At 41.6% G+C, this 26,249-nt stretch overlaps 1 protein-coding gene across 1 annotated transcript in view; it reads left to right on the forward strand.

The window, feature by feature from the left end:
* DNAH11 (dynein axonemal heavy chain 11) overlaps nucleotides 1-26,249 on the forward strand; it is a 498,772-nt gene that overhangs the window by 165,856 nt on the left and 306,667 nt on the right. The window contains exons 29-32 of the mRNA XM_075315388.1: nucleotides 10,939-11,079; nucleotides 13,884-14,117; nucleotides 17,391-17,522; nucleotides 22,633-22,793. Coding sequence (XP_075171503.1) covers nucleotides 10,939-11,079; nucleotides 13,884-14,117; nucleotides 17,391-17,522; nucleotides 22,633-22,793 — 668 coding nt within the window. The remainder of the gene's footprint in view (nucleotides 1-10,938; nucleotides 11,080-13,883; nucleotides 14,118-17,390; nucleotides 17,523-22,632; nucleotides 22,794-26,249) is intronic.

Genomic DNA, 26,249 nt, shown 5'->3' on the forward strand with positions numbered 1-26,249 from the left:
CTTGAGATCGAAAGGCCCGGACATGGTGTTTGGTAAAGTTGTGTCTCCTGATGCCCATAGTTGCATATGGAGTCAATCGGGCCAGTGGTGTGGCTGCAATTTTCCGGTGGGTATTGTAGTACAGGGAGCTTGTCGTGGTCCAGTTTGCGGAGGCAAGCGGACTATGCATTATGGTTGGAGGTGTTGTTGGGGACCTTGGGATCGAAGGTAATGCTTCAATATCTTCGACTCAGTAAGGGGTACAGGGCGATGGTTGCGGTTGTTTTGTTTTTTGAGGCCGTGTTAATTTTGGGGTGGAGCATGGTTCCGTTAGGCCGTGTGGGCCTCGTTGAAATTAAGTGGGCCTGATTTCGGATGAAGAAGGTCCATTAGTGTGGTAGTTGAGTATGTGGGAAGATTTTGGGATTTTCTGGGGAAGACAGCTCGAGCCTCTGTTGTTGTCAGAGGGTGTGATGGCGGAATAAATCGGTCAGGGGAGACCAGTAGTGATATTTGGCTCTGGGGAAGCTGCAAGGTCAGCTGTAGGGGAAATTTCAAGGCTATGGATTGCAGTCGTTTTACAGCGGGGTTTCACTTTAGCGGTTTCCTGGGAGAACTAGGTTTGGGGTGCGAAGTGACCCAGTAGCATAAGCAGTGTGAGTGTCATCCTGTTGTTGTATCTCAACCCCAGTGGTGGTTTAATTCAGCTGGAGAATGGAGGAGGACTGACTGTACAGGGTGACTGTACAGTGGTTCTTTGGTCGGTACTGGGGAGGACGATGGTACAGTCGGTACTGCATTTAATTGGTTATAATAAGGCCAGCGGGGCATGGTGTGGATTCCGGTATAGTTTGGGAGCTTGTGGCATGGTGGGCCTGAGTGGCCGTCAGAGGGACCCGGTGGCTCCTGCCACCAAGGATCAGGGGAGTGCGGTGCAGTAAGGTGGACTGGGTACGCTGGATGGTGCATATATGGGATGCTCAGAGTTTAAGTGATAGATGGAAAGGTTTTAATGGTTGGTTTGGCTTGCAAGTTGGGGGAGCAAGCGTTGGGTGTGTGGGGGTCCAGGCCACGCAAGGTGTCACGTGGCCTGTTCTGTGGCGGGGGTAGGTCTGGTCCAGAGGCGGTTTAATGGATAATGTTATTTGATTGGAGAGTCACTTGTAGGATATAGTGGCTCCGGTTACAAGGATCTTGCAGGCATGGGTCCTGCAAGGTGGGGGGTATTGATCTGTAGGTGATTCATACCTCATCTCCGGCCCGATGTGTGTTGCGGCCAGGGATCATATTTTGGTGGTGGAAGGTGGTTTCTGGACCGGGCCTACCCAGGGTTACGTATTGTATTACGTACTGTATTATTATTATTATGGTATTACCTATTGTTAAATGTTGGGGACGCCCGTTGGACGGCGCCCCCTTGTGTTAGTGTGTAAACAATAGGCAATAAAGGGCTGCTGTGGCCATTTTTTACCAAGTCGCAAGCAGTGTCCGTGTATTATTGATACCGGGTAAGGGTAATTGGGAATAATATAGGAATCAACGACCGGAAAATCCCTCCTGGAAATGTCATGGGTTTCCTGCAGTTTCTTTCACTATCTTTATGATCCCCTTCTTTCAGCCCTAATGTGACAACTTACAGTAGTATGTGATGAATAAAGACCTGCTTATTCTTCTGCTCTTCAGCCAGATAATTCTGCACAATGTTTCACTAACAGACAATATAGGTGTGTATACAGTAGACTGTACTATTGGGAGCATTCTAAGAATGCTTGTTTCCTGATAATTACAGTGAAAGCACGCTGCCGATCAACTGACTAAGCACCAGAATTCTCATTCATAATACTAGAGGATCTTTTGGCTTGCTTAAAAAAATGTCTTATTCTTGTCAGCATATTGTCCTGTTTTAAAAAGAAGAGCATGCGCTGTCAAAAACAATGACAGCCTCTGCTATAAATGATTGTATTGTATTGTGCTCATTGGTCTGTCTAAACAGTCTATTAAACAAATGCCGTTCTGCAAACATGTAGCCGATCGATTGCTGTGTAACGCTAATCTAAAGAGCTCCAACACTCTCCAGACACAGTTTGTTGATTTGAGAAATATTTGTACTCCAGTTGTTCAGAGATTAAGGTTAAAACTGAATCCAAATTTCTACAGGATAGGATTTTTGTGACCTACAAAAGAATACTAAAACTCATATTTAAAACAATAATTTTTATTATGGAAAATCGTTTAAAATATTACAGAAAGAAAATTGAGGGGGGGGGAGGGGGAAAGGGAGCAAGAAAAATGAGCAGTGAAAATTAATCCTGAAATGATCACCCAGTAACTGTAAAAAGGTAATTATGTTGTTACAGTACATGGACTAGAGGAGGGGGTTCTCAATGTACATAGTATACTGTGGGGTGAGTCGGACTCCAATGTAAAATATGTCCCTAGTACAAGTTAAGTACTATATTGGTACAAAATTGCTATTAATTCCATATAGAGCCCGAATCAGACCACATAGATAGCTCCGGTACAGTAGTCCTCGCCATAGAAAATGAAGTAAACATTTGACCTAGTATAAAGTGCTCAGTGCCCCTTATTGGACCTCAAATCCCTATAAAACGGTCAGTTCATAACTCAATTTTTTATCACTGTATTCCTATGAAGTGAGATATGTGTATATTCACCACATGGAGTGATAGGCAGACCATATATATAGGTTATGTATATACACGTGTTGATAACTATAGGTGAGAAGTCATGCTAGTGTAGAGAATATGTACACATGACACACCAAGGGTTAAGGTATGTACAGGTATGTCATTATAGACAAAAGCATGTAAAATGCTCAGCAAGACTGTTCATCTACAGATCAACTACAGCAACCATTAAACCGGGTGTGCAACATCCAGGTCAGCATCCAACAGGGATGAAAGTATGCTGACTACTGCCAGTAATGGTGGGTATTCAAATATATATCACAAATACAAATGTCTTATCAGCCATAAGTAGGCAAGTATGCCTATCACAAATGGAATTTACATGGAATGCACCCAGGGTATAAGAGTGCAAGTTGGTATACCATAGAATATACTGAGGAAGTTACTTACATATTAGATACTGGGGACCACAGGGAGGCTTCCCAACGCGCGTTTCGCCGTCTTTATCAAGTCTTGATAAAGACGGCGATACACGCGTTGGGAAGCCTCCCTGTGGTCCCCAGTATCTAATATGTAAGTAACTTCCTCAGTATATTCTATGGTATACCAACTTGCACTCTTATACCCTGGGTGCATTCCATGTAAATTCCATTTGTGATAGGCATACTTGCCTACTTATGGCTGATAAGACATTTGTATTTGTGATATATATTTGAATAACCACCATTACTGGCAGTAGTCAGCATACTTTCATCCCTGTTGGATGCTGACCTGGATGTTGCACACCCGGTTTAATGGTTGCTGTAGTTGATCTGTAGATGAGCAGTCTTGCTGAGCATTTTACATGCTTTTGTCTATAATGACATACCAGTACATACCTTAACCCTTGGTGTGTCATGTGTACATATTCTCTACACTAGCATGACGTCTCACCTATAGTTATCAACACGTGTATATACATAACCTATATATATGGTCTGCCTATCACTCCATGTGGTGAATATACAGAGGAATTTTTCTCAAGTTACATGGACTTTTACATTTTATGTGCTATCTGTACTATAGTGGTCCTATCTGCCATTTAGCTCACTTCATAGGAATACAGTGATAAAAAATTGAGTTATGAACTGACCGTTTTATAGGGATTTGAGGTCCAATAAGGGGTACTGAGCACTTTATACTAGGTCAAATGTTTACTTCATTTTCTATGGCGAGGACTACTGTACCGGAGCTATCTATGTGGTCTGATTCGGTCTCTATATGGAATTAATAGCAATTTTGTACCAATATAGTACTTAACTTGTACTAGGGACATATTTTACATTGGAGTCCGACTCACCCCACAGTATACTATTTACATTGAGAAACCCCCTCCTCTAGTCCATGTACTGTAACAACATAATTACCTTTTTACAGTTACTGGGTGATCATTTCAGGATTAATTTTCACTGCTCATTTTTCTTGCTCCCTTTCCCCCTCCCCCCCCCCCCTCAATTTTCTTTCTGTAATATTTTAAACGATTTTCAATAATAAAAATTATTGTTTTAAATATGAGTTTCAGTATTCTTTTGTAGGTCACATATATGGTAATGTATACTGGAACCACTAATATGGTTTTTTGCTTACTAGGATAGGATTTTTATTCAACCTTTTAATGATAAAGACTTGAAATTCATTTTGTAGCAATTTTCAATGGAATTTTACCCCTTCAAATGAGGTCAACAGAAAATATAAATTATATATAAAATATATTTTTGCTAGCTAAACATTTACTGAAGTTTATCTGATAGCGAGCCTGTCAGGACAAAATGAATGTTCAAACAAGCACAGGCGCTCAGTGCACCCTTGGCGTGGCAAAGCAGTTCACTGCACCTTTTCACCTACTTGTTTTCTATTTCCACCTTCCTGTGACGCCGTGACTACTGGAGTTCCGTCAGGTACATGGGAACCCCCAGTGAGCACCACAACACTCAGGGTACACATTACAACAGTGGGCCCTTGCGCTAGGGAAAGGGGAGCAGGGTCACCTCCTAAACGCACCTTAGACTGATCCCTGCACTCCCTAACATTTGTATATGGGTTCTTTCACCCTGTTGCCAATCATGTGCCTATATCTGTCTTTCCCTGGACTTAGCCCTGTATAGTGTGTAGGGCAGCAGGAACAATAGTCCCACTCTAGGTTAAAAACACAGAATTAGACAGACAGAGGTAAAATAAACAGCAATCATACAAAGCACACCAAATAACAAGAGGTAATAATGAGGAACGGACCAGAGGGAGCCAAAGAAGAATAAGGAAGGGAAAAGAACACAACTTTTGCACAGCATATGTTCTCTGAATGGCTTCCTGGTCCTCAGCTCACAGATTCCCTCTAGAGGCAAATATAGCAGAAACTATCACCAGCGGTTACCTGGACTAGGAGGAAAGTCTTTATAACAGAGCTAATTAGCAATAAATATCAGCAGACTATTGCTTAGGGCTGCTTCTTACTTGCGAGTTTCTCGCAGTAGAGCAATGCGAGAAAATCTCGCATTGGAATCGGACACGTTAGTGAATGATTCAGCTCGCATTTGCGATTTTTTTCTCAGTCCAAATCGGACTGAGAAAAAAATCGCAGCATGCTGCTTTTTTGCGAGTTTCTACTGCGAGTCTCTCCAATGCAAGTCTATGGGAGCGTGTAAAAAATCGGATGTCACGGGACGGCACTCACACCATCCTAGTGACATCCAATTTTCTAAATACATTTCTCGCATGTTTCCTAAAACACTGGAAATGAGTGATGTCTAACAATGTCTGTCAATCACTAATCTCTGTCAGTTGGTCTCTCCCTCTCGGTCTCTATTCTCTCTCTGTCGATCGGTCTGTCGGTCGGTCTGTCGGTCGGTCACTATCTCTGTCCCTCACTCTCTGTCCATGTCGGTCATCCCTCTCTCCCCCTCTCTCATACTCACCGATCCCCGATCACCAGCGCGGCACTGCACGGCGTTCACACTGCTCCGGCAGCTTCTCCTCTTTTGAAAAAGCCGGCCGCTCATTAAACAATCTCGTATTCCCTGCTTTACCCGCCCACCGGCACCTATGATTGGTTGCAGTCAGACACGCCCCCACACTGAGTGACAGCTGTCTCACTGCAACCAATCACTGCACCTGGTGGGCGTATCTATGCTGTGCATTAAAATAAATAAATAATTAAAAAAACGGCGTGCGGTCCCCCCCCAATTTTAATACCAGCCAGATAAAGCCATACGGCTGAAGGCTGGTATTCTCAGGATGGGGAGCTCCACGTTATGGGGAGTTCCCCCAGCCTAACAATATCAGCCAGCAGCCGCTCAGAATTGCCGCATACATTATATGCGACAGTTCTGGGACAGTACCCGGCTCATCTCGATTTGCCCTGGTGCGTTGGCAATCAGGGTAATAAGGAGTTAATGGCAGCCCATAGCTGCCACTAAATCCTAGATTAATCATTGCAGGCGTCTGAGACACCCCCAATGATTAACCTGTAAATTAAAGTTAATAAACTCACACAGTGAAAAAATTCTTTATTTGAAATAATAAACAATAACAAAGACCCTCGTTCACCACTTTATTAAGTACGCAAAAAACCCATCCTTGTCCAACGTAATCCACGGAGGTCCCGCGTCGCTTCCAGCTCTGCTACATGGAGGTGACAGGAGCTGCAGAAGACACCGCCGCTCCTGTCAGCTCCACGCAGCAATTGAGGTGAGAAGCGCCATCAGCTGATAATGTCAGTCAGGTAACTCGTGGCCACCGCTGGATCCTCCAACAGTGACAGCAAGTCGCCCGAGTGACAGCGATGAAGTCACAGGTGAGTTGCGGTCACGGGGGAGGATCCAGCTGGCCGCGGGTAACCTGAGTGACAGCAGCGCTAATCGCGCTGCTCAATTCAGTCACTCAGGGGATTAGCGGTCACCTGTGAGTCCTTCACTGGTGACCGCTAATCAGGACGCGACACAGACAGAGCCGCGGCATGACAATGAAGTTGGGTGAAGTTCACCTGAGTTCATTCTGATCGTGCGGCTCTGTCTGTGTCTGCTGTCATCTGCCATTCAGCTCTGCTACATGGCTGTCTGTGGCTGCTGTCAGCGGCCATGTAGCAGAGCTGAATGGCAGATGACAGCTGCTGAGAAAAACAAGGATCACACACGGATCACACACACATTGCACACGCACTGCAATCATGAGAAAAATCTCAGGATCGCAGTGCAGTTGCATTGCACTCTGACCTAACGTGAACTAAAATCAGCCGAGCTTTTTTCAGCCAACTCGGACCGATTTTACTCGCATAGATGTGTTTCCAGCCTTACACTCAGAGTTTCAGGAGACCAGAGGATCAACTTAACCCTATCAGTACTAAATAAAGGAGAATCTGCACAGCCAGCAGTATTAACCTGAGCAAGTGTGTATGAAGCCCTGCACTGCGATCTCCTGACAGCAGAAATAGTAGGGACCACTCTCTATTGTGGTAGCCTTGTGACACTTCCTCGTGTAAAGCCAATCAAGCAAAAATGAGGCAGAGTGAATTGCAAAACAAGTAGGCTGTAAGATGCCCAGAACTGTTTGTCCACACCTAGGGTGCACCAGGTTCCTGTGCTTTGTTTGAGCAGTCATTTTGTGCTGTAAAACTCCCTTTATTGAATAATCTGGTCTATTTTCTACAGTGTGAACTTAAACTAGACGGTCTAAAATAGTTGCAAATATTATAAGTTGCTGCTTAAGTTTGGTTCATTTGTAAATTACCTAGTGTGTGTCTACACCATCCATTACTTGCCTTACTTTATGATAATATGCATGAAAGTTTTGGCATAATTTTGATTCACTCATGCATTTGATGCCATGCTCCTTTCTGATGTGTCAATTTCCCTTTAAGCCACACCTCAAGTGAGTCAAGATATCTAAAAAAATGTGTGGTGCAAGTTGTGTGTATCAGATCATTAAGGGTAAATTGCTCCAGAAATCTACGACATTTAACTCAGTGAATCTTCCCCAATGAATATCAGTTATAATTATTTTTGCAGCGCATGGTCTACAATTACATGGAGTTAATATATAATGATTGAAATCAGGTGCAAACTAAAAAAAAATGTTTACTTTTCCAACCATTAAATATCCTTTTATCATTTTGTGTTATGAGGAGTAAAATATTTGACCAATACTTATATTTTGTGAGATACACAAGTAGATAAGAAAAGATAATTGTCGGATTGATCAACTGTATGAAAACTGACAGACACAAGGGCTCAAGGCTGAGTAGGGGTAAAGGAGATAAGTCTCCATAGAAATTGGTCACATTTTATCTTTGCTCCAGAAGATTGTAGTGTAGACAATTACATTAATACAATTCATGTTTTTAGTTTTAAGGCTAAATTGCGCCTAGTATACACTTTTTTGTGCTCAATAGACCGTTTTGATAGGTGTCTAAAAATAGGGCAGTTGTAAAATGTTCCTGATTTATTAGTGGTGGGCATCCTTATTTCGGTACAGTAAGCCAAGCAAGAGGTGGCATAAATATAGGTGCCATACATAGCTAGCAAAATGCACAAAATGTACATGGTGTGTGCAGTAATAAATGTGACGCAGCTTCTACCGGTCTTGTTTTTGTTTTTTGTTTAAGTTTAAATCCATATATAAGAAAATGTCACCTATCCATCCTAAAGGGGATTATTTTTTGATAGCTGGGAGCACTGAAGTGCTCTGTATGAATAGAGGGATCAGCAATCCGTATAACCACTCCATTTATTGTCCATAGGACTGCCGGAGATTGCCAAGTAGAGTGGTGACGCACATACACAGCCATCCCTCCATTCAGATGGAGCACTACAAGCTTGTATAAACATACACATAGTCAGGCTTATCTGTACACAAATATAGGCACGTTTTGATATACATACATACATACAGTACATATAAACACACACAAATGTACACAGATACATGGTGACACACACAGTTGTATACAAGATCATAGATACACACAAAATAAAATGAAATCTGTCGGTAGGATCAACACTCGAATACATTGCAAATTCCCACACACAACTACAGACACCCACTCACCTGCTAACTGGGAATATATCTATGCAACCTACATTGTATTAAGATGGTGAGGGGATCGGCCTGTCAAAGGTTCCCCCAGGATCCTTGGATCCCAGGTGGCCATCCAAACCACTAATGTTGTATTGATCCATTCTGGCAATAAACCTCTTCTGGGGAACAGCCCAGAGCTACATGCCCCCATGCACAGCCCTTCCACTGATTTTATACTACATTTAAAACCTTATTAAGAGTTACTTGCATGTTACCAAGTATTGCACCTTTTCCATAGCGTGACATTCACTGTAGGACAGCCAGAGATTGCCAAGTATAGCGGTGGATCACATACGTGGCCATCACTTCATGCAGAAGAGGCACTTCAGAGCTCCAGTCGCAGGATCTACTAGGGACCCGGTGATCATCAGTCACCTATCCTATACTGACTTGCTAAGATTCAACAACATTCAAATCTTCATCTAGTCAGTTTCAGCCTCCTAAATTTACTTTATGTTCAGAGTTAAATTTCCTGCTTTGGATTTCCACGCAAAATAAGATGCAGTAGAAAATTTGGGGATGACTGTTTTATATGTCCAAGTCACACAAAGGGACAGGGCTAGAAAAATCTATGTCTTAGACTCTTCTTCCAACTCAATAAGGGAATATGGCTTAGCGGAATGGAAAGGAGCTTTTTAAGAACTCAAGTGTAATCAAAAATGCAACACAGTGTCCCAAAATTTCACCAAAATATAGCGCAAAGTAAGCCAACTGATAGGTGGAGTAGGCTTGAACCCGACAACTTAGAGATCAACCTAATTTATCAAACTGCATGAGCCACCTTGTGAAGTTTGTTGTACATTTTTAGACTGTCTGATCCATGTTTATGTCTAAAAATTAAACTACCTGCTCACAAAAATTAGGATAGTAAATCTGCCAGTGTAGTTTGAAAAACACCCCCCCCCCAATCTTTGACTTTTGTGCAGTTGTGTGTTGGCTAGTATTGAGAAAACAAACATACCCACCTACCCAAAAAAACACGAGACATATAAAACCTGTCCTATGCACCAGCTCTGCCTGTTTAAAGGGCACCTGTTACTAGATTTGGCGACTATATAAGCTGCGGACACCACCAGTGAACTCTTATATACAGCATTTCAGAATACTGTATATAAGAGCCCAGACTGCTCTGTACAACATAAAAAAAACCACTTTGATAATACTCACCTAAGGAGTGGTCCGGTCTGATGGGTGTCGCTGCTATCCGATCCAGTGCCTCCTCTGTGCGGTGATTGTTGTCCTTCTTTTTCTGAAGCTCGTATGCATGACTCATCCTACATCATCCACACTGGCCAGCATTGAGGTCCTGCGCCGGCATACTTTGATCTGCCCTGCTGAGAGCAGATCAAAGTATTGTAGTGCGCATTATCGGGCAGTCTTTAACTTTTCCTCGCGCCTACTCATTACAGTTCTTTGATTTGCCCTCAGTAGGCCAGATCAAAGTGTGCCTGTGCAGGACCTCTATGTCATCCTGTGTGGATGACGTAGGACACGTCATCCATACTGGGCTGGATAGAAGAACGATGTTGATCATCGCAAAGAGGAGTTGCCGGAACGGAGAGCAGCAACACCTATTGGACCGGACAACCCATTAGTTGAGTATTATAAAAGTGTTTTGTATGTTCTACAGCGCGGCCTGGGCTCTTATATACAGTATTTTAGAATGTTGTGTATAAGAGCTCAGTGGTGGTGGACACAGCTTATAGTCGCCACATCTGGTGACAGGTTTCCTTTAAATTAAATGTGTATGCAGTAAGTTCCTATGCTTTTACTTAGTGATGATTGCAGTCAGCAAGATTTTAGCTCTGCAATTATACCACATTGCGTCCTGTATGACATGCCCAGCAAGTTGTCCTATCTCCAAGGATGCAGAATTATCTACTACAGTTCTGGTTAACCGCCGGCCTTGGCTAAAGCACAGTCCCCGAGGACATTTCTGCCAAATGTGATTTAGTAGACTGTCCTATGAAAATGACCTAGAAAAGTAAATCTTTCATCAAAGATATTAGGTGGAAATATGATTTGCCTTTTGCATTTGCACTTTCTGATATTAAAAAATATGCATTGCTGAACTGCTCTAACCGTAAGACTCCCACACAGAGTGGTGGCACGGACATTTATACCATCTTGAATGTCAAAATAAATAAGTAAAAATGTTCAATGCTGAAATATTACAGATTTGAGCACATATTTTTTTTTTCAGGTGACCCGACATTTGGCAAAACTTTTTGACAACATTGCTGATCTCAAGTTCAAAGAGCAAATGGAAAATGAGGCAATTGGAATGTACAGCAAAGAGAAGGAGTTTGTCCCATTCAGTTTGGCCTGCCAGTGTAGAGGACAGGTAATTATAAAACTGTATATCTCTATATCTATATGATCAGCTATGGATCTGATTTGAGATTATTTTGGTAATAAGTAAGGAAACGACCAATATGTAAGATGAAATTCAGAGGACTGTCCAAAACACAACTTTACAGATAGGTAACTGGCTTCTAGGAACTTTTCTCCTGGCCCTACTTTTAAGCTATGTAAAATTGAGATCTCATATAATATTAATAATAATAATAATAATAATAATATTTATTCACTTATATAGTGCTATTTATTCCACAGCGCTTTACATACAGTGGCAACACATTCCCTATCCGTATGTCTTTGGAGTGTGAGGGGAAATCGGAGAACTTGGTGGAAACCCACGGAAACACAAGGAGAATGTACACACTCCTTGTAGATGTTTTCCTTGGTGGGTTTTAAACCAAGAACCCAAGCTCTGGAAGACTGCAGTGCTTACCACTGAGCACTATTCTGCATGCTAAGAGCCCAGTCATGTACCTGTATTGCATATTGGTGTGAAATAACAAACCTAATAATATATACAGGTCTAGCGGCCCCCAGATGTTGCAGCACACTACAGATCAGCTGACTTGTGTCTCTAACAGTCGAGGGTGGAACAGAAATTTGCCCACGACTGTTACAGTTTAATCCCAAATTTTACACTTTTCGATGGGGAGCGCCATGCCACGCTCACATTGGTGGCCCCGTGACGTTATCACAGGGTGTCGATGAGTTCCCATGATAGTCAGGGGTCGGCTGATGACTCCTGTGTCTGTCATGACAAAGTTCCTGTGAATGTTGGCTGCAATCCAGCATTGATAGAAACAGTTAGGAGGTAAGCTGGGCTCAACTGCTAGAAGCCTGATGCTCGAGAGAAAAAAGCAGTACAAAAATGTGGAGAACCCCGGAACACAGTTTTCTTAAACTGTGTGCCGGGGTTCTCCACATTTTTTTTGCATTCATAGGAAGGCAGCATTTCTGCTGTACAGAGCAGTGCTGATGTACTGCTCTGTACAGCACAAGCAATGGAATGATTACAGCTACAAGACCCCTAAGGGTACTAGTAAACACAATAAACAAAAAAAAAAAAGTTTAAAAAAATATGAAAAAAATCCATAAGCACAATAAAAAAAAAAAAAAAATACACATATATGGTATAGCTGCATTCAGAAATTTCAGATCTATCAAAATAAATAAATTAATCGGATTGGTAAACAGCGTAACGAAAAAAAAATTCCATTTCCAGAATTACGGTACTTTTTTTAGGCTGTAGCAACATTGGAATAAAATGCAATAAGAGGTGATCAGAACATCGCAGGTATGCAAAAATTGTATCTGTAAAAATGTCAGATTAGAGTGAATAAAATAAGACCTCACACAGCCCCAGATCCAGAAAAATAAATGCATTATAGTTCTTGGAAAAACATTTTTTTTTTTTTTTTAAAACAAACTTTAAATTGAAAGAAAACTGTACATGTCTGGTCTCTACATACTCATACTGACCTGGAGAATCATACTGCCAGGTACGTTTTACCATATGGTGAACATGGTAAATAAAACCGCTCAAACAAAATTGTGAAATTGTTTTTTTTTTTCTGCCATTTCACAATTGGAATTTTTTCCCATATCCCAGTATATTATATGGTAAAATTAATGGTGTCATTCAATAGTTCAACTTGTCCCACAAAAAACAAGCACTTATACTATTGACTGAAAAATGGAAACGTAGGGTTGGTCTTGGAAATAGGTGAGGGAGAAATCGAAAATGTCCATGGCATGAAGGGGTTAAATAAAATGTTAATTTTTAATACTTTGTAGAGAATCCTTTGCAGGAAATGACTGATTGAAGTCTGGAAGCTATGGACGTTAAACGCTCAGTTTTCTACTTTGTCATGCTTTGCCGGCCTTTACTGCAGTGATTTCAGTTGCTGCTTGTTTAGGGGTTTTTCTGCCTTAGTCTTAAGTAGTGATGGGCGGACCCGAAATGTAAAAGATCATATCTGCACAGGTTTAAAAGAACTCAAGAACCAGCCCCGGGCCCAGAGTTCTCAGAGAACTCCAGGTTATAATCCAGGTCCAAACACCCTGGTAAATAGAAAAAAACCCAAGAGCTTCTTACTTGCAGTCTCTGTGCAGCTATACAATGCTTCTGAAACTGCTCACTCTACTTCTGGGGCCGCTCATTATCTTCATGCATGTGCACTTCTTGCCCTGCCCACCGCCAGTCTCCGCGCCTCTGGTTGCAGACAGAAAACGCCCCCACCCTGTGTTGTGACAGTGTGTCTGACTGCTTTCAATCCGAGGTGCTGTCTGCATCTGGATTGGTGTAAAAATAAATAAAATTGGCATGGTTTCCCCCATATTATGATACTCAGCACAGATAAAGCATACGGCTACAGGCTACAGCCCCCAGCCATGCGCGTTATCTTGGCTGTATATCAAAATAAGAGGGACCACTTTTTTAAAAAAAATTATTTAAATAAATAATTTTTAAAAACGGCTTGCAATTGTGATACCCAACCATGATAAAGCCGACATCTGGGAGCTGTTATTCTTGGGCTGTGGAGGCCCATGGTTATTATGCCCCCATCCTAAAAATAGCAGCCTGCAGCCGCTCAGGATTGTTGCATCCATTAGATGCAACAATCCCGGAGCTTTACCCGGCTCATCCCGATTGCCTTGTAGGTAGTATTAGTGTAGGCTTTTGCACGTTAATTATGGTTACATTTTTTTCCCAATGTAAAATCCTTGAAACCCTTTCTATTTCCAAACATTTTCTATTGTGGTTTTTTTTTTGTACATGTTTTAAAGGTTGAGCACTGGTTGAAGAATGTGGAAGACACTATGTGTGAAACTGTTCGCTATCATATAACCGAGGCTGTGGCTGCATATGAGGATAAGCCACGGGAACAATGGATTTTTGACTATCCAGCTCAGGTGGCATTGACAAGTTCCCAGATCTGGTGGACTATTGATGTTGGAATTGCTTTTGACAGGTTGGAAGAAGGGTTTGAAACGGCGCTAAAGGATTACAATAAAAAACAGGTATGTCCTGCAAGTTTCATATAAGAACAGTAAGATACTAGACACTATAGTGACATTTTAATTTCTAGCACTAAGAAAGCTGCAGTATACAGCTATATTCTGCACGGCATTTCCCTATGTGATCAGCAATAACTGTCTTTTTAAATGACCATCAATGTACATTTTATTGTTATTATTGTGTATAGTTCCAAATGTCTGTGCTGATTTATTTCTGATATAAATGATCTGTCACCGAGCGTCAAATCCCACTATTCCTTTCGCACAAACATTGCATAAAGCACTGCCTGCAGCCAGAGAGATTGGTGCATATAGATTTATTACAACTTTATAATAAATGAGTATACAATACGCTCCTTAGATTATGAGTCAATAAGGTGTTGCATGACTCCACTTTTCCAAAGTTAAAGGGAATCTGTCAGCAGGTTTATGTAATCTGTAGACAGCATGCTGCAAGGGTTAAAACATAGAATGTAGGGATGTCTCTCTTGTTAAGGTGTGATCTGTTGTTTTCCTGGAATGTTTGTTTATGCAGCAGGACTCCATTGCTTGGACTGCAATGTCACATGCACAGCAGTCTGGCACACCCCCTCCTCTGATTTACACCATACTGTCAATGCTTAATCTCTATTGACAACTTGGTGAGAGAAGGACAGCTCTCTCAGCTCTGCTACTTGGCCAAATCTAAAAATTCTGATTTGTGTCAGAACAGCTGCACTCAGTAATCTAAGTGATACATCGTTGGACTCAAAGTCTCTTTGCTAACATCTTGCTGGTCTCAGATGAGGTAGCAAAAACCTGCTGACAGATTCCCTTTAAGCTACTACATATCAGTCGGGTATGGCCCAATAACCCAAAATGAAATAATATGTGTAAAAAAAACTAGCACTTCAATTCTAGGAAATGTAAAAAAAATCAGTATAATGGTGCTGATCATTCATCACGGTTTATGAAAACAACTAAATATGTGTTATATGATATCTGGCCAGGTTTAGTGTGTTTACCCTCAACACTTCCATATAGTCTGAATTGTTGGATAGAAGATGTACAATATTCAATAGCTTTGCCCGATGTGGAGTCCAACCTGTCTGATGGAAAGGGTATATAGTGCAAAATCATCAATTAATTATCTCACATACATTAAAAAAATGCCTTTCTAAAACCCATCAAAAGAAGCCAATTTGCTGGGTGCAACTCTGTGTCTGTCTATATTGACGTTACCACGTGTTGGTTGCCTATGGATATCTTTAAGGAAGATACATGTTTGTTGTGAGTTTAAAAGGAACCAGTCACCAGTTTTATGGCCTATAAGCTGCGACCACCACCAGTGGGCTCTTATATACAGCATTCTAACATGCTGTATATAAGAGCGCAGGCACTGAGGTCCTGCGCAGACGCACTTTGAAGTGCCCTGCTCAGGGCAGATCAAAGTATTATAGTGCGCTTGTGCAGGACCTCAGTGCCAGCGAGTGTGTATGACGTGAAGGCGTCATGCACACAGGCTTCAGAAGACGGAGGAGTAAGATGGCCGAGAGAGGAGGCGCCGGTCCCGGAGAACAGCACCGCCCACCGGGCCAACCAGCACTGCAGCGACCGGTTTAGGTGAGTGTTATAAAGTGTTTTTTATGTTCTCACAGCGGCGTGTGCTCGTATATACAGCATGTTAGAATACCTGTATATAAGAGCCCACTGGTGGTGGCCGCAGCTTATAGGCCATAAAACTGGTGACAGGTTACCTTTAACAAATAAATTGCTTTTTACTTCAATTATTTGGTAGTTTTGCACTATATTCATACTCTTTCTACTAGATCGGTTGGACACCACATCATACAAAACTAAAGAATATTGTAGATCTTCTATCCAACCATTGAGAACTTAATGAAGTGCTAGGCTTTAACAATAAGTTCCTTAAGGCTGAACTTGCTAGTATTGACTGGTTCGACTGATGGTCTAGTGTATTTGTGGGCGCCACATGACTGATTGGGAAGATATCAATCATGAATGTCTGATTTCAGACAGTTCTCCCTGAGATAAGCTAGCAGCCGACGTATGAGCTGGAACTTTATAACAGAGAACACCTGAGCTCCTGTATATGGGAAATTCGGCTGAGATGTACATCGGCGGAACATTCGACAAAATCATCCTTCTGCCAACAGTCACCTATTGTGTATGCCTAGTCTTAAGGGTGCTTTACACGCTGCGACATCGCTAACGATATATCGTCGGGGTCACGTCGTTAGTGACGCACATCCGGCGTCGTTAGCGACATCGAAGCGTGTGACACCTAGGAGCGACGATCAACGATTGCAAAAACGTCAAAAATCGTTGATCGTTGACACGTCGCTTCTTTTCATAATATCGTTGGTGGTGCATGCCACTGGTTGTTCGGCGTTCCTGCGGCATCACATATCGCTATGTGTGACACCACAGGAATGACGAACCTCTCCTTACCTGCGTTCACCGGCAATGAGGAAGTAAGAAGGTGAGCGGGATATTCCGCCCGCTCATCTCCGCCCCTCCGCTTCTATTGGACGGCTGCCGTGTGACGTCGCTGTGACGCCACACAAACCGCCCCCTTAGAAAGGAGGCGGTTTGCCGGCCACAGCGACGTCGCAGGGAAGGTAAGTCCGTGTGATGGGTGTAAGCGATGTTGTGCGTCACGGGTAGCGATTTGCCCATGACGCACAACCGACGGGGGTGGGTACGCTCCCTAGCGATATCGATAGCAATATCGCAGCGTGTAAAGTGCCCTTTAGTCTTAATCAATTCTAATGTCAATGGAATGCCAAAAAAGCAACCTATGTTAATATCTGGGGGTAAGGTCGACACACAAAAAATATACACAGGAGATTCACAAAATTTAGCACTGATTTAATATTTTCACAAAATGTATCAATGATTATATTTACCATGCTGGTTACCTGGTGAAAAATAAAGCTTTTTTTAATACTTATGTTAATGATGTATGGTTAGAAGCCAACAATTGGACACTGTGGGTGACTTCTCTTTCTGTATACTTACACAATGGGATTATATGAGGTATATATAAGGAACTTTCTTGCCGTATACATCAATTAGCATGATATTATGAGCCTAAAATATTAGGGTCTATTGCTGCTACATTGGAAAGCTAATTAAGAACTTTGGTTTTATGAAAAAATACAAAAAAAGTACGGTAATTCAAAACAAATTTGTGATTGTCTTATGTAATCATGCCAGTGCACCGACCATCTGATGGGGCCAGTCCAAAACTTGTCACCTTCTCTATTCTCACAGATAAATCAGTTAAATGCTTTAATTACCATGTTGTTGGGTGAACTGTCCCCTGGAGACAGGCAGAAGATCATGACAATATGCACCATAGATGTCCATGCTCGGGATGTGGTCGCCAAGCTTGTTTTGCATAAGGTAATATGTTTTGTGTTTTTTTTTTTTTTTTTAAGTTATTGTAGAGAAATTCCACTTGTGATCGGCTCTGTTGACTAATGGCATGAAACCTAAAGGGCTCGAAAAAAAAGTTACCACTTTTGTTCTAAGCACAAAATGATGCTCCAAGAGTTAGTCATTTACTCCATCATTGATGTTTGAAGAAAATAAAAGCAGACACATGTCCGAGTTTGGTTTAATTTGCAAGTGAATGGGTCGGCGAAAAAATAACATCACAGGGATGCCATAATTTCCATTAATTTTTTCTTGGACTGGTTTCTAGGAAAACCTCCATTTTTTTTCATTCCCAAAAAACTGATAGTCCAAAAACAGATGAAAATTAGATCCTCCACTTACTATTTTTCTGGTTATCCAGCTGTTTGAGGGCTTGTAGTCTTTGATAATAGTGGCAGTTTGTTATAGTACCATTTCAGAATACAGATAATGTATTAAATACCTCTTTTTACTGGGATTTTGGAATAAAACAGGAATTGTAACATTGTTTTATGGGTTTGATTACTGTGTGGTATAAGTAATTTTTATTTTGCAAGTAGTAAGTGTTACCAAACTTATTGATTAACTTTTTTATTCCTTTATTTGGGGGATAAAAAGTTAAATTTTTCTATCATTTTCATTACAGCATTGTTATTTATTTCTTAAACATTTTAGGTGGAGGATATTTTGTTTTCACTTTGAATTTTATCTTTTTTTCTCTGAACACTAACTTTGGGGGACTTCAAGGTACAATATCGTATGCTTTTTTGAATCCATGTTGGCCTGCATGCTTGTTTGTTTGTATTTGCATCTTATTGCCTCCTGCTTTCTTAAGTTAGTTGATTGATTTTTAACAAGTTAAAGGGGTGGTTCACCCATATTTTTTATTGTCCAGATCGATATTATATTGAGAAACAATGTTTTTCTCAAATACCTTGTGTTGGCAATAGTGCCTGTGAGAAGCGCTATTGCAGACCGCTGTTCCCGCTCCAGTGACATCTCCGTCAAGTGCTGCACACGTCACGTCCGTGCAGCCGGCTGTATTCTTCGCTGCAAGCAAGAGACGCGACGCGCTGTGCTGTGTTGTGAGGGAGGAGGGAGGGGGAGGAGGCAGGGGGAGCAGGGTGCAGATGGGCTGTGACAGCGGTGAAACACCGCTCACAGCTCAGTGAGTGAGAAAGAATGCCTCCGGCTGCACGGATGTGACGTGTGCAGCACTTGACGGAGACGTCACGGGAGCGGGAACAGTGGTCTGCAATAGCGCCTCTCACAGGCACTATTGCCAACACAAGGTATTTGAGAGAAACATTGTTTCTCAATATAATATCGAACTAGACAATAAAAAATATGGGTGAACCACCCCTTTAACTTAGATCTGGATCTACACACAAATCTTCCTATATATTTAAACAGGACTGGGTGGGGGGGGGGCACTTGTGCAGATTTTATCAGTGTGACAGATTTTTATAAATGCCGGTATAAAACAGTTCAACATAGCAGGACACAGGCAAGTCATGCAAGACAAGCAAACAAACCTCTTAGTTCAGTTGTGCTACAAAATGTTTGCACAATATGTATTTGTATCATTTATGTGCAAGCTGCTTCCATTCCTCATATCTACCGCCTTTTCTCACTCTCTGTGCACTCCATCAATATCAGTCCCTCTCTCCTCTCTTGTCCTCTGTAGAGCTTTCATGCTCTTTACACATTCTTATGCCACAATGATCTACTCAGTCTCACCATACAACACAAGAGACGCTCTCACAAATCACTTAATCATCTACTCTCTCTTTCTCTCAATTCTCCTTTTCTTAGTTGCAAGAGATATCTCCCCTAACCCAGACCCTTTTTGTAATAGTAAGTTTAACTCCTTCCTGCTACATGCAGAAACCCCGCAAATCTTATTAATATATTTTCATTAATTACGTTCTTATTAATATATTTTTTGCATGCCTTCTGTCTCCTTTAAGTGTGCCCTCTGGAACCCACAGTCAGCATGTAACAAACTCTCCTACAACCATCACTTTTTCCTTTCCTTTTTCCACCGCCGCTGCCGCTATCTTGTATGGCGCCTAAAATTTTCACATACTGCCAGACCTGAGAACAGATCAGTTGGAGGTGTTGGACTGCTGCTTTCAACAAATTGAGCTTTTCAGGTTATTACTCACTTATCTCCCTTCTTTTGAGGTCCACACTGTCAGACTTTACAAGACCTTCTCCCTGCATGTGGCAGTTGTGTATCTCCCTCCAGCCCCCCCCTTCAGTTCCTCGATCACTTTGCCACCTGGCATCTACATTTTGAAACCTGTGACATTCCTACTCTCATCATGGGGAAGTTTAACATCCCTATTGATGATCCCCTCTCCACATCTTCCATTCATCTTTTATGTATAACCTTCTCTCTTGGCCTTTTACTACTTGCTAACTCTCCTAACCATGAAGACAGGAATAAACTGGATTTGGTCTTGTCCCGGCTCGGCTCGGTGCATGTTCTTAACAACTTCCCTTTCCCGCTGTCTGACCACAATCTTCATTCTTTCTCTGTCAAATAATGTAAACCTACTCAGGACGCCCCCACTTACCAGATGTATAGGAATTTGCAGTCCTTATTGACTCCAATCTCCTCCCTCTCATGTCCTTACTCTGCAGTGTTTCATTATAATGTTTGAGAGCAAAGTGCCCTGGATGGCACAGATGGCGGCAATCCTGCCACGCTATATATGGTGCACTGAACGTCTGTGGAGAAAATCCAACTTGGCTGAAGATGCAATCTATACAACTCTGCCCTTCACCTTTCCAAATAGCCTTACTTCAACACCCTCATCACCTCACTATCCAACAATCCTTAATGACTCTTGACACTTTTATTTCTATCCTTGATGCAGGCCCCAACCACCAACCTCAGGGCAGATGATCCGGACAATTATTTCAAAAGGAGAATTGATCATATATGACATGCAATTTTCTCCCAGTCTCCTAATATCATGCATTGTCTAGCTAATTTTCTGTCTTCAAACCAGTCAAAGAAGTAGTTATCAGGCTCCTTGCATCTTTTCACCTTACTACCTGCACCAGTGACCCTATTTCTTCACATCTCCTTTAGTCCCTTTCTCTGGCTGTAACCACTCACCTAACTAAAATATTTAACCTCCCTCTCCCATATGGTATCTTTCGCTCCTCCTTCAAACATGGCAGTTTACACCCAATAAAAAAAATACTCAGCCAAACCTGCATTGCTAAACTAAAGACCTGTCTCTAACCTCCCCTTCATCTCTAACTTTCTGGAATGCTTGGTCCAGTCCCTTCTAATCCGCTTTCTCTCGGATAGCTCTCTTCTCGACCCTTTACAATCCAGTTTCTGCTCCATACACTCTACTAAAACTACTTTTACTAATGGCTCAAATGATCTACTAACAGTTAAATCTAGCGGTCACTACTCCCTGCTGATCCTCCAGTATCTCTCTGCTGCATTCAACACTGTGGGTCACCAGCTTCTCCTCACTATGCTCTGCTCTATCAGGCTCAAGGACATCGCTCTCTCCTGGTTCTCCTCATATCTCTCTAACCACTCTTTCACGTCATATTTTACCTACTCCTCTTCCTCTCCTCTTCCTCTCACTGTTGGGGTTCCTCATTCCTTGGCCCCCGCCTCTTCTCTCCATACACTGCCCTATTTGACAAACAATCAATAGATTTATTTTCAGTACCATATATCCTGATGACACCCAATTGTACACATCGTCTCCTGACATCACCCCTGCATTACTACAAAATACTAGTGATTGTCTGATGTCTCTAACATCATGTCCTCCCTCTATCTAATGCTGAATCTGTCAAAAAGTGAACTTCTTGTATTTCCTCCCTCAACTAACCTTCATTAACCCAATATTGCCATACCCGTGTGGGGTTCTACCATTTCTCCCCAGCAGTGCGCCTGCTGTCTTGGGGTTATATTTGACTCAGATATCTCATTCTCTCCTACATCCGATCACTCGCTCACTCATGTCACCTAAAAATCAAAAACATCTCTAGGATTTCACCCTTTCTTACCTTTGACTCTGCAAAAACTCTTACTCTGGCTCTTATTCTTTCTCATCTGGACTATTGCAACTCTCTACTAATCTGTCTCCTTCTTAGTAAAGTTTCCCCTCTCCAATCCATCCTGAATTCAACAGCCGGGATCATAATCTCTCCAACCACTTCACTGATGCCTTCACTCTGTGGCAGTAATTGCACTGGTTGCCCGTCTGCTACAGAGTACAATATAAAATTATCACTCTCACCCACAAAGCTCTGCACAATTCTGCATCATCCTACATCTTCTCCCTCATCCTTGTCTGTCATCCTATCTGTGTCCTCTGTTCCACTAATGATCTAAGACTGACATCTTTTATAATCTAAACCTCCCACTTTCCGTCTCCAAGACTTCTCCCAATACCCACCGTTTTCAGCATGCCCTAAAAACGCACTTTTCTTAAAACTGGCCTATCACCTCATCTCCCGAATCTAACTTTTCCCGTTTTGCCCTTAGAAAATTTTTGTCCAACTCTGATCCCTTTTATCATCTGTAGCTTGAGACCTGTTCATGCAGTGATATTTGAATCCTCTATTTATTATATTGACTAGAAATAGGCCCGATGCTATCACATCGGGAGTGCGCGCGTGCGTGGGAAGAGCAGTGACGTCACCGCTCCTTGGCGCATGCGCAGTTTGTGCCCGGAAGCTGCGGTGACGTGTATGTCACTTGCACAGGCGCAGTTCGAACTGTGCAACTGGCAGTGCCGCAGTGCATCCTGGAATACAGTTACAGAAACTGGCGATTATGTATGTAGATGGCTGGCTCATACAATACAAGGATTTTTTACTATTTACCTTTTGTGCCTCCTCTATTTCTTCATAGATTGTAAGCTTGTGAGCAGGACCCGATCTTTTGAATTGTGTTACTTAGTAATTTCTGAATTCTAAAGTGCTGCTGCAGAATATGTTGGCGCTATATAAATACATTTTTTATTGTTATTTATACATTATGGATAACTTTGTTATGTGGCATCTAAATTAATAACATACAGCATATTTCAATATATTTTTAATCTCAAAGGTGACCAATGCTCAAGATTTTGCTTGGCTTTCTCAACTCAGACATCGCTGGGATGACAAACAGAAGCACTGTTTTGCCAATATTTGTGATGCCCAATTCCAGTATTCTTATGAATATTTAGGAAATACACCTCGGCTGGTCATCACTCCTTTGACTGATAGGTAAGTAATTTTTGCAGTTGAGTTTCATTAAAAATATTGTACTGCTTGGCTTTTCCTGCCTGCACATTGCTGGCTGCAGAATGAGTTAACTGGGAATCTTTCAGCGAGCCTATTCAGAGAGAGTTTATAACTTTTAGCTGTCTTACTTTTTAACTCCTTTGGGCTGCTTTATGACTTCAGACTAGATCAAAGCTGCACTGAACTTTGATGTGGTCATAAATAAGTTGGAAGGAGTTTAGGACTTTATTTAATAATAATTAATAATAATTGTATTCATTTATATAGCGCTATTAATTCCACAGCGCTTTATATTTCATGCTATTATACATCAATTCCAATAATAACACATATGGAGTAAGCTCCATTTCTCTTCTAGCATTGGCTGTACTGAACCAAAATCCCATGTTTTATGTCTGGCAGAGGAGTTGCAACGCTGTGTCAGAAATATGGAGCATAAACTGATATAAGTATATATTAAAAAATGAACACTAAATTTACCTGGTAATTAAAATATTTCCATAGGCACAAGCAGACCTGTGTGGGATTTTTTTGCTTCCCATAAAGGAACCCAAGAACAGAAGGATTTGTATAGCTTAGAGTAGTTTTAAAGCGTGAAGTATTTGCCACAAATAAAATTGGGGACAGCATTTCTACATTGTATTGTATGTGTGCACATGAGAATAAAAGAAGTAAAGAAATCTGTTCTAATAAAAAGGAGCCCTTTCATCCTCAGGTACCAATGGAATGAAATAGAAGATCTCCAATATAAATGACCTTAAAAAAAAATCAGGTTTCTCATTGTACTTCTACATAAGGGGTCTCTCCTTTGGAGATTGGTTCTACCACTTGTTGTGCCACAGAAGGGCTGAATTTGAGTAGTGATATATGCACCAGCAGCATTTTAACTCCAGCAAAAGAGAGAGAGTAAGATTGTCACCCAGTGGAGTGGATCTCTTGATGAATAATATGGATGTGTTTAAAGAGGACCTTTCTCCAATATAAGCATGTTAAACTAGCCACAACTCTTTCAGATCTCATCTCACAGTGCTGTCGGCTCTCACCCTCCCACCACACTGACTGCCATGAGATCAGAGCTGGAAGTGTTTGTAGTGATCCATAACTCAACTCTGCTGTCTCGCTATGCAGTAGTTGCAGAATCGGTAAGGAGAGTGTCATTCAGCGTTTTGCTCTAGACTCGCCAAGTGTCATGGCGACATCAGATGTTGTTTAGTCCACAGACTGACACTTCTCACTATACTTTCTCTGGTGTTTCAGAGTTGCATATGCAATCTCGAGCATCAACCAACTGCGTGCTCATTTGTGATCGGACTAGCAGGAGTTAATTTCTTCTAGCCTGCTGGTTACCTATTTCATTATATGTTGCGGGAGACCTATCACAGGTACTCCCGCCTTTTTAAGATGAAGGAATTTGTCTTCCATTGTTGACTGTAGCTTTCTGCTACACCGGTCCGTGTGTTGTATGCCAGTCTGGTGGTTTACTGCGTGTTGCTTGGAGTGCACTGGAATTGCTCCTGCCGTCTGGTTATTTCCTCCCTGCTTTAGTTTTCCTCCTTATTACTTGTTGCCTGGTAACTCTGTGTGAGCGTGCTGTGTGATAGTTTTGGTGTCCCCGGTTTGTCTGTCACTGTTGGTGTTTACATGCTCCTGTCCCAGCCCCTCCCTTTCTGGGGCAGGGAGGGGGTACTAGATCAGGGTTAGTCAGGAGCAGGCTGATGTATCTCTGGGATCAGGGACAGCTAGGGCACCCCTAGCCTATAGGTCAGTTTAGGAGCCCCAGTCACCTGTTATCCCTTGCCACACCATGACAGAGAGAAGGGTGTGTTCTTTTTTTCCCCTGTGTGTTACTGCCTGCTTATGATTGGTCAACCTCACACAGGGGAAGAAGTACATGTCCCCAGAGTCAAATATCTGGTAATACCCAGGTGACCTGTAACCTAAATTACAACCTTTCCAAGCTAATATCTCAGTAATGAAAAAATAGCTACATTTTACTCAGCTTCGCAGTTAGGTTTCCATGATGGGGCCAGTTAATATATGATCCGCTTCATAGGAAAAACTAAAAAACGGTGATTTTAAAGTTTATACATCACTTTTGTCATAACTCATATATTTTCTATCACATACTATCCTTAGATACCATATGAGTTTTGACAGGTCTGATTTTAGTTTTTTCCTGATGAAGTGACAGACCCTATGATGCATCAGGTGGGTTAGTCAAATGCTGTTAGTGTCCGTCATGTGACTGAACCAGTATCATCAATTTGGTTTGGTTTTTCCACAATAGATCCGGAAAAACGGTGATATTGAACATGACAACCCAGCCAAAGGATTCCTTAGCTTGGATATACACTCACTGACAAGCAAAAGGGTAACAATGTTTTGAATTTTTGAATTTCACGCTTCATCTCTTACAATCCACTACAGCTGAAAATATGAGACTACCTTCATTTTATAGACAATCATCTTAGCTATCTCACTCATAAATTTGACTTACAACTATTTAGCATATGATTAGTTATGCAGATTCTTGTCCTGTCGCTACATGGTTACTGTTTTGCTCCCAAAAACATTAATTTAAATTTGTATTATTTTGTTAGTTTTTTGTAAATCCACCTTAGACTTTAACACTGACTTCTTCTGGGCATGCTCTCGCACAGATTCACTCATGTCTCATATCTGCTCCCAAGTCTCTTCTACAGGTTTCCAATGTTGGTGCATACTGGTTGACTCTCTTGGGTATGTATACAGCTTTTTCTTCAACTCCACCTACAAGTGTTCAATATGATTGAGGTTTGGAGATTGTAGGAGCCAGTCCAGCACCTCTACTTTATAAGCCATTGTCGATGTATGCTTTGGGATGTTGTACTGCTGGAACACTTTGCTGTCCATGGAAATCAACTTAATAAACTGAGCTATTAGGGAATGTGAGAACAGGTTGTAATTTGTAGTATACATGAAGAAAAAGATTTTTCACCACCAGAAGCAAAACAGTAACAATGCAGTGACATGCAGTGATTGTCTATAAAATGAAGGTAATCTCATGCGCAAAGCTGTAGTGGATGGTGCGATATGGAGCCTGAAAGTCAAAAGTTCAAAACATTGTTACCCTTTTACTTGTCACTGTATTTGAAACATAGTTAAAAGTTAAGAATCTTTCTTCTATCCAGTGAGGGGAATTTACTGCAGCTATGGAAGTGTTCCAGTGTAAATAAGTTACGTATGCCATATTTGTGCCATAATTTTACACTTTTAGAGGGTTTTTCACTGCCCTTAGGAAAGTGTCGTGACGTTTAGCAGACTGGGTGGGCCATGCTCAGGCAGACAAATTTACCATAATTTACATGGCATAAAATACAGGGCCAATTTATAACAGCCCCTGGGTGGCATTGATTTTGCTCTCTGGAGCATGCGCACCATGCAATGTACTTAATAAAT

This window comes from Anomaloglossus baeobatrachus, chromosome 6 (genome assembly GCF_048569485.1).
Source record: "Anomaloglossus baeobatrachus isolate aAnoBae1 chromosome 6, aAnoBae1.hap1, whole genome shotgun sequence".
In the NCBI taxonomy this organism is placed as follows: Eukaryota; Metazoa; Chordata; class Amphibia; order Anura; family Aromobatidae; genus Anomaloglossus; species Anomaloglossus baeobatrachus.